General features: G+C 34.2%; 1 protein-coding gene across 1 annotated transcript; it reads left to right on the top strand.

Annotated features, from left to right (window-relative positions):
• The first annotated feature begins 931 nt into the window (after nucleotides 1–931).
• Nucleotides 932–1,657, top strand: LOC102661794 (uncharacterized). Its single transcript, XM_006580644.1, has one exon. The coding sequence runs from the start codon at nucleotides 932–934 to the stop codon at nucleotides 1,655–1,657; it is 726 nt and encodes a 241-aa protein (XP_006580707.1).
• Nucleotides 1,658–9,655: the final 7,998 nt, after the last annotated feature.

Below are 9,655 nucleotides of genomic sequence, written 5' to 3' on the forward strand. Positions count from 1 at the left end.
AGGAGATTACTTCTTCCCCTTCTTCTAGTGGAAGTGAAGATGAAGCAAGGGGTGAAGAGTCTACTGAGGAAGTCTACTGCCATGAAGAAGGTGACCTCCTAATGATTGGAAGGCTCCTTGGAGGCCAATATTGTGATCTATCCTAATCCCAAAGAAAGAACATCTTTCATACAAGCTGCAAAATTTTAGATAAAACTTGTTCTCTCATTGTGGATAGTGGATCTTGTTACAATTGTTGTAGCACATGATTAGTTTCCAAGTTGAACCTCACTATCATTCCCCACCCAAAACCTTATAAACTTCAATGGCTCAATGAGCAAGGGGAAATGATAGTTAACCAACAAGTAAAGGTACCTTTCTCCATTGGGACATATAAGGATGAAGTTATTTGTGATATAGTTCCCATGGAGGGAAGGCATATTCTCTTAGGAAGGCCATCCATCTTGGCACTAAATTTGTGTTACATCGACAAACACCTTCACAGGTAGCTAGGGATCAACTTACAATGAAGGACAAGAGGGATGAGGAAAAGTTAGAAAAACAAAAGAAAAAAAGATTGTAAGGCCTTAGCTCCAAAAGTCAAGGAGAAGAAAAAAGAGGAAGGGTGTTCCTCTAAGAAAGTTGTAAAGGAGAGTCATTTTGCAACAAAAGAAGATATTAAAAGAGCTCTTCTTCTCAAGCAATTTTTCTAACTTCTCCTATCAAGGGAGATTTCCCTTAGCACTCCCATAATTCCCACACTTGAGACCATTCCCCTAAAGTTCCAAGAACTCTTACAGGAATTTGGTGATGTATTTCCCAAAGTGATACCCCTTGGGTTACCTCCTCTTAGGGGAATAGAACACCAAATAGACTTAGTCCCAGGAGCAAGCCTTCCTAATAGGCCAGCTTATTGGACTAATCCTCAAGAGAGTTTTTCATTCTAGCAAATATGGGATTGAACCAAACACCCTCTTTTAAGAAAAGGTTCTATCATGTCAAAACCAAGAGCCTAAAAGTAGCCAGTTTGCAAGAGTTAGGGCAGCAGATGGATCAAGTTCAACGTCAAGCCTTCCGCAAGACATATGGAAAAATCTGGGACTTGGCTATGATAGAAGTTTCCGTGGAAGCCATCACATCCATCACTCATTACTATGACCAACCACTAAGGTGCTTCACGTTTGGGGACTTTCAGTTGGTACCAATCGTAGAAGAGTTTGAAGGGATCTTGGGATGCCCACTAGGAGGAAGGAAGTCGTATTTTTTTTCTGGGTTATACCCCTCCATGGCAAGAGTAGCAAAGGTGGTCAAGATCTTGGCACAAGAGCTAGACCGAGCAAAACAAAACATAAATGGGGTGGTTGGGATACCAAGGAAGCACTTGGAAGAGAAAGAAAAAGCTTTGGCAGATCAAGGAGAGTGGACTTCATTTGTTGATGTTTTAGCACTGTTGGTGTTCGGGATCGCCCTCTTTCCAAATGTGGATGGGCTAGTGGATCTAGTAGCGATCGATGCTTTTCTTACTTATCACCACAACAAGGAAAGTCTGGTCATTGCTATTTTGGCCGACGCTTATGACATATTTGACCGAAGATGCGAGAAGAACAACAAAAGAATTGTCTATTGCACACCCGCTCTTTATGTATGGCTGGTCTCACATTTTTCGTCATGGAAGTAGACCCGTCTGTCCCCTACAAGGTCATCACATGTGTGTCAAGAAAGGGAAAGCAAATTGGGAAGAACTCTTGGCAGGTATGGTAGGGGTGTCCGTTAATTGGTTCCCTCGATGGAAGGAAGGAGGGGCCAGAGTTTTATGCTCATGTGAAGGGTTCCCAAACATCTCCTTGATGGGAACGAGGGGTTGTATTAATTATAATCCCGTACTTGCCATAAGACAACTAGGCTACCCTATGAGAGGGGCGCCATCGAAAGAGAGTATCACACCTTTCATCGCACGAGGTTTCAGTGACCCTAATGCAAAAATGCTTTAAAGAGTCAAAAAATCATGGAATGTGGTGCAAAGAAAGGATAAGGAGCTTAGAGGAAGTAGCAACGATGTTGTTGGCGGATATCATAAATGGTTGAAGGCTAGGACGCAAGGGATAACTTGGCTCCTGAAGCTAAAGATTTCAAGTGGGGAAGAGGCTGAAGTCCCTAAGGAAAGCGAAGAGGTGCAAGCCTTGAAAGTGGAACTTGAAAGAACATGAATGGTCAAGGAAAAGTTCAAGACGACCGCCATTAGGTTCAGGAAAAAATGTGATGAGCTAAGGGATGTCAATGTGGCCACAGCCGAAGCATTAGAACGAGAAATGAAGAGGGATTGAAAAGAAGAATGGGGTCGAAACATGTTCCGAGGGGCTTTATGGGGTAGCAACAGCAAACTCAAGCTTCGAAGGGCCGAAAGGGACGAGTCAAGGGTGGCAAGTATGATATTAGAGGACGAGTTGAAGGCTTGTCAAAGGTCGAAGAGGAGCTTGACCAAACAGTTGAGTAGGATGGAAGAGAATATGTGGACAATCATTGACCAGTATAAAGAGAAGTTAAACCTAGCTGCCAGGCATGAGCAAAGGCTAGAGGATGAGCACACAAAAGTATCGACTCTGCAAGCGGGAAAGGAAGCAAGAAAGAAAGTGATAGATTCATTACATGGAGAAGCTATGATGTGGATGGATAGATTCGCTTTCACCCTGAATGGGAGTCAAGAGCTTCCAAGGCTGTTAGCCAAAGCCAAGGAAATGGCGGACGTGTACTCAAGTCTCGAGGAAGTTCATGGGCTTTTCGATTATTGTCAGCATATGATCGAGTTGATGTCCCACATAATTAGGAACCGCTGAGGTGTTTGTATTTATTCTTTGACTTTGACAAGATAAACGATATTGTCTCTTAAAGAAAATGAGATTTGATTCAACCCTATGTCTTTGCTGAAATTTCTGCGTTGGTTCAATACTTCGACAACTTATCATTATCATGCATTCATGTTTAATTCGTTGTTGCATTACTCATTGCATTTTGTTCGTTTAGTAGTCGTAGTCAAAGTAAACGTAATAACCAAAAGGAATGAACGCGCTTTATGGCACCCCTATCAAACCCATGCCAAAACTAAAATCATGAGTGAGATAGAAGAAGTGAAAGAGCAAATGAAGGCCGACATGGAGGCCATGAAGGATCAAATGTCCAGAGACAAGAAGCTCTTAATGCATTTTTTCCAATAAATTTTGGCTGGGGCGGCAGTCACCTGGTATACTAACTTGGAAACTTCCCAGATCCGTTCTTGGAAGGACTTGATGGCTGCCTTCATCAGCAAAATCTAACCCTATGTCTTTCACTTTTGGTTTTCTTTTCTTCCATTTTTAACGAGCTTTAATCGATCGTTTAAGCCGTTATCTCGTTTAATCACTGTTAAAGCAAAATCTAACCGATCGTTCACACTGTAATCTCGGTTAAACAAAAAAAAAGAAAAATAATAATAAAATAATCAAAATATCTTGGAAAAAAAATAATAAAATAATAAAAAAAGCCAATCGGACATTTTTCTTTGAAAGTTTCCTTGAATGAATTGACTAATAACCAAAGTGAAGCTAAGGCTAAAATCAACTTATAAATCAAGCTTTGTCCGCAAAAGTCACTCAAAACCGTTTTAAGGTCCAACGCCTTAAACGGTCCTCTTTGCTTTTATCAGTTAACATGGACCGTTCAAAAGCATAAAATCAACACATAACTTTACTGCTTTTTGCAAGAACTATGTAGGTTTGAGTTCCTCACCACAAATCGAGGATACGTAGGAGCAAAAGCCCCGCCTTTGTCGACCACCCCAAGAAATCGTTAATGGTCCAACGCCTTAACGTTTCTCTCCTTTCAAAAACAAGAGATCGTTAATGGTCCAACGCCTTAACATTTCTCTCCTTTCAAAATCAAAAGATCGTTTAATGGTCCAACACCTTAAATGACCTTTGTTCAATTAAAATATATCTTGCGAAAAAAGATAAAAACAACTTAACCAACGTTTAGTTCTAAAAGAACTACGTAGGTCTGATTTCCTCATCGCAATTGAGGATACGTAGGAGTGAGGGAAGCACCCATGTCGACCACAAAAAGATAAAAAAATACAAAAGACCCATAAAAAGCAAAAAAAACATAAAAAAGGGAAAATAAAACAAATTGAAGACATGATATTGAACATTTGATTAAAGGCTGCCGTCCTTTGTGACAGATGCGTGGGGTGCTAATACCTTACCCGTGCGTAAAAACAACTCCCGAACCTTTCATACTTAAAGTTTGTAGACCACACCTTTCTGGTTTTTCTGACGTTTTCCTTGAATAAACGTTGGTGGCGACCCCGCGTGCCTTCCTCCCTTGGAAGACGCACCCGTGAGCTCTCGCGTCGCCCTCCCGCCAAAGGGTAGGTTGCAAAACATATAAATATATTTCTCTAATCAATCATGCTCTTGTGTTCTATGTTGTAGCCTAAATTACTAAACCTTGATCCCTCGTTAGACCGAATCAATCCAAGCTTCGTCCTTAGATCCCTCTTGTTGGACTAGGCCCAATTGAGACAACCCTTTTAGGTTTAGACTAACTTAAACTGAGTTTCGTCCGCAGATCCCTCTTGTAAGACAAGACTCAGCTCAAGCAGCTAACGAAAGCTTAGCCTAATTTAGCCTAAGCTTCATCCGCAGATCCTTCTTGTAAGACTAGGCCTAGACTAAACAACATTATTGTAACAGCATAATTAAAACCAAAACTTAATCCGCAGATCCCTCTCGTAAGACTAAGTTTCGATCCTGCTTCAATCAAGTTCTAAGGCAACAATACATTTCCCAATGCTAAAGTCACCTAGCTATGCACACAAATGGATGATCAAACCAAAAGAATACAAACATTAAGCATTGAAGGAAGCATTGAACACAGAAAACATAATCAATTAGATATTAGGTATTTATGTCAGCTGTTCATTAGAAATCCCCAACTAGGGTGTTTAGCTAGCCGTTACAGAAGAAACCCTAACAATAATAAGCTTACAAAACCTAGGTATCTCTGCAAAAGCTGCTCCTCTTGCTACCTCTAGAGCTCTTTTCTCGAAATAGGCACTGTGGTGTGCTCTGGAATCTGTGCCTATCATTTGCTTAAAGTCTGTAGCCTAATTCTGCACAAGACAGGCTTTAAATAGGCTCTGAATTCGCGACGTTGCGCTTAGCGCCACCCTCGCGCTTAGCGCGTATAAGTGGATTAAGGCTTTGCGCCAGTCGTGCGCTGAGCCTGGTTGAAGACACCTATTGCGCTTATCGCACTAATCTCGCGCTTAGCACACGGCCTTGATGTTGATGCCCTGCCAGATTCTTCTGTCGCGCTAAACGCGCTTAGTGGTAGATGCGCGCTTAGCTACACTTTTCAATTATTGAAAATATATTAAACTGGGAAAAATAAATAAAATTTAGAAGCTTGTTGTGATGGGAAATTTTAACACTTTCCATTTCCTTCTTTGATCTCATTCAGGTTAGTTATCTTCTTCACCCTTTTTACACAGTCAATTAATATTAAGCGTTGATGTTTGTGTCTTAGTGAGTATGTTGAATGAATCTTTTAGTTTTATATGCACAGTTGGTGTAGCAAGTCTAGATCTTGATCGTATAGGTAATTGCCAAAGGGGAGTTGTGAAAAAAAAATTGTTTGATTTAACCTATGCATGGAAATTACATGCAATTAATGTTAATTGGTATTGTTGTTGGGGCTTGAAAAAAGTTCTATGACATTTTCTTGTGTTAAAAAAGATTCAGGCAATTTTTGGAGGTCACATCCAATTTTCCATTCTCAAGTTAATAGACTTTGTGTACGGTATTAGTTTAGCTTTCATATATAGTATAAAAGAATTTTCCATTCTTAAGTTGATAAACTCTAACGTACATATATTTTTTTATTCTAATTACTCCGTAAACTCAATGTGTCATTGTCTCCTCATTTTTAATTTAAATTAAAAATGTTAATTTATTAATATATATTATAATCTAATTGTTTTCATATATTTTTTATTTTTTATATATTATAATCTGAATTTTCATAAATTAAACTTGTTTTGCAATTGATTCTCAAGTTATCAAACATAATATTATGTAAATTTCAAATATTCTTCACTAAATTAATAATGAATGAAAAGCTGAAAGAAAAATATTTTGCTTTCTTCCCTTTAAATAAAGGGATCAATATGTTAAAATGTTAACTTTTAATTTATTGTTGCTCCTCTACAGTTGGATCATGCTATTTAAGTTTCTCTTGGTCATTATTGTTAAATATGCATATTTTTCTTTATGTTATTTAAAATAAAAATTTTGAATTTGTGTAATACAAGCAATTTTCTGGAATTTAATCACTAGTTCCTAACTTTATTTATGGGCCTTTTCATCAATATTTGCATAATTTGGCTTCAAAGGATCTCTCAAGAATGACTGAGCTGATAAAGGAGCTAGATATTTTGTTGAGTCAAGTTCATTTCATTAGCTTGGTTCTTATATTTTAGTTCTTGTGTTTTTCTAAATAATTTGCTTTACTTTTACTTGCTTTCCAAATAGCTACTGGTTTTCCTTTAGATTTTATGCAAATCCTCATTGTTTTGAGCTTGATAATGTCAGGTAAGTAGTAATGAGATTCACTTTAGGCATTTCATGATGTTTTTCTCCCTTCTATTATATAATGAAGCAATTTTTAAAAATTCAATTAAAAGAAAGCACATCCAAAAACTATGGTTTTATTCTTTTGTTCAAGTCTTCTATACATATAGGGTTCTCTTTGGATATAAATATAGAAAAGAAAGGTTAGGTTAAATATGTTTTTACTCCCTATAAATATAGAAAATTTTGGTTTTATCCTTTAATTTACTTTTTGGAGAATGATAAAAAAAAATATTAATGAAGTGACAATACTATTTGTATTTTTAATGAAGATAAGTTAGTCAAATGTGTATTGTTATTGATACTATTTTATAATTTTCTTGATCCTTATGAGTGAATAACCTTGAACAATGTATATTTTGAATGAAAGGGAGTAGTTGTTATGTCTCATAGGCTATTTGTCAATTTTCAATTTTGAGGTCTTTATGATAAGTTATACCTTACAGTTTGATAACTATCATTTAAATTTGTTTCTAGATTAATATTATGAGATTGTAAGTAATGTGATATTGTAATTAAAATAATATTTTTAAATATTTTAATTTAAAATTAATATATTTTTATATAAATTGATTCTAGTTGGTTTATTGTAAAACCAACAAAATATTTAAAAAATTTAGATAAAACAACATCGGTTGGTTTAAAATCGATGTAAAAAGTGTCCTTACAAAATCGGTTTCTGCCAAAACCGATGTCGTAAACACATTCAACATTGGTTTTGTCAAAAATCGATATTATAAATGCACTTTCTACATCGTTTTTTTCATAACCGAATCGATGTATAAAGTGCTTCAAACTACACAATTCAACATCGGTTTTTTTAGAACCGATGTTGTTATGTACCTTACAACATTGATTTTAATCAAAACTGATGTTGGTTTTGCAATTTTTGCTTATATATATATATTTCTTACTATACGACATCAGTTTTGGCAATAACCGTTGTTGTGTAGTATATGTTAACATCGGTTTTTTAAAATCCAATGTTAACATTGATAATGTTAACATCGATAGTTTCAACATCGGTTAAAAATTGATGCTAAAAGTAAAAAACAATCGATGTGGAAAGCCTATTTTCTAGTAGTGTTAGTTGTCAAGCTTAAGACAGTATTCTCACAGGAGTCTTAATATGTGTGTGTGTGAGAAGAGATCAAATTAAACTAGTGTAATTTTAACAACTATTATATTATGCTATACCTTTTATATGAATAAAAATCACATGCAAAATTTCATATTAATTCAAAATTATTTGCTACCTTGTTGATATAAATTAAAAATGATATAACATAAACATTTCAAAATATACTAAAATATGGATATATAATTCTTATTGAAAATGATCTTGGTAGTGTGTGTGTGTGTGTGAAATCAGAAAAAAATATTTGGATCTTTTTGGTGGTGGGCAGTGAGGATGTTGGAGAAGGGGCGGTGGTTGACGAGGGTGGAGAAAGCGAAGCAAAGAGAGTTTCATGATGTGGGCTTCACATGCGAATTCTTTGCGAGGTTTGCTATTGTCGTCGACCACAGCAACCTAAGGTTGACCGGTGTTAGATTTTTCTTTGTGACGATGGTGTTTTTCTTTGAGGAATTATTGAGTGCGTGCGGGCTTAGGTTTTCATTGTTGTGTTTTTAGGTTAAAGGTTTTTGGAATTTGAATCTTCCGATGTTCTTCCCTATTGTTGATATCCATTAATTACCTTGTTTGATTAGATTTTTATTGTTGCATTTTTTAGGTTGAAGGTTTTTGGAATATGAATTTTTCTATGTTCTTCTTTGATGTTGATATCCCATCAATTACCTTGTGTGTATTCTGTAAGAGGTTGGAGAAGCAATTTTATAACGTGTAAAAGCTGCTAAGAAAACATTTAATAAAACCTTTCAAAATATGACCTCATGCAATTTCTGGTAGTTTTTAACCGTAAAAAAAAAATTATTCACATAAGATAATTTGACATGTGGTTATCACATAAGCCACTACTTCATCGTTTAATGGTGCATGCTAACAATGGAGACTAAAAGTTATGATGAGAAAAAACTTAAAAAAAAAAAAACTAAAGTTTAGTGACTAGAAGCTGAAATTTGAAAAAATTCAAGACTAAAACCTTAGTTAACCTAAAAACAAAAAGGCTTAATTGCAAAATCCATCTCTCTATTTTGCCTATTACACTAAATCGGTCCTCCTATTTTTTAATTCACTATTTGAGTCCCCCTATATTTCAAAATACACTATCTTAGTCCCTTGATTTTAAGCGTACTAACTGTTGACCGTTAAATTTTAAACATTGACTAGACTAAAAGTTGACCAATATTTTCTTAAAAAATAAGAACTTAAAAAATACTTAAGGAAGGAATAGAACCATGGTGTTTGAAGTAATAATATTTTCTTTTAAAATATAATACATAAGATTAAATTCTATTTTCACATAAATTAGAATATTTATATTTATATAAGTTTTCTTTTTATTTAATATATTATATTTATCTTTTAAAATAATACTTGTGATTTAGTGACAATATTTTTTTTTATCTAAATTAAGATATTCATGTTATTTATTTAAATATAGATAAAAAAATATCAATAAATTACACACATAAATATTTTAAAAATAGAGAATACTATTATTTTATTTAACTAAGCATCTTTAATATATAATTTAATTCTTTAAAAAATTCGTATCTGATTAAATAAATTTAAATATAAATAAAAAATAATATTATAATAAATAATAAAAATATCTTAATATAGGTAAAAAAATACTATCATTAAATCACATATATAAATATTAAAAAGATAATAAAATACTGTCAGTTTATGAAATTATAATTTATGTAAAGAAAATATACATTAAAGATAAAATTTATATTATATATTTACTTTATAAAATAATTTTTTAATAATTTGATAAAAATATATAAGATTATAAAAATATAATATATAAAATAAATAAAACTTATATAAATATACATATTCTAATTTATGTGAAAATAGAATTTAATTTTATATATTATATTTT

Source organism: Glycine max, chromosome 5, assembly GCF_000004515.6.
Source record: "Glycine max cultivar Williams 82 chromosome 5, Glycine_max_v4.0, whole genome shotgun sequence".
Taxonomy (NCBI): domain Eukaryota; kingdom Viridiplantae; phylum Streptophyta; class Magnoliopsida; order Fabales; family Fabaceae; genus Glycine; species Glycine max.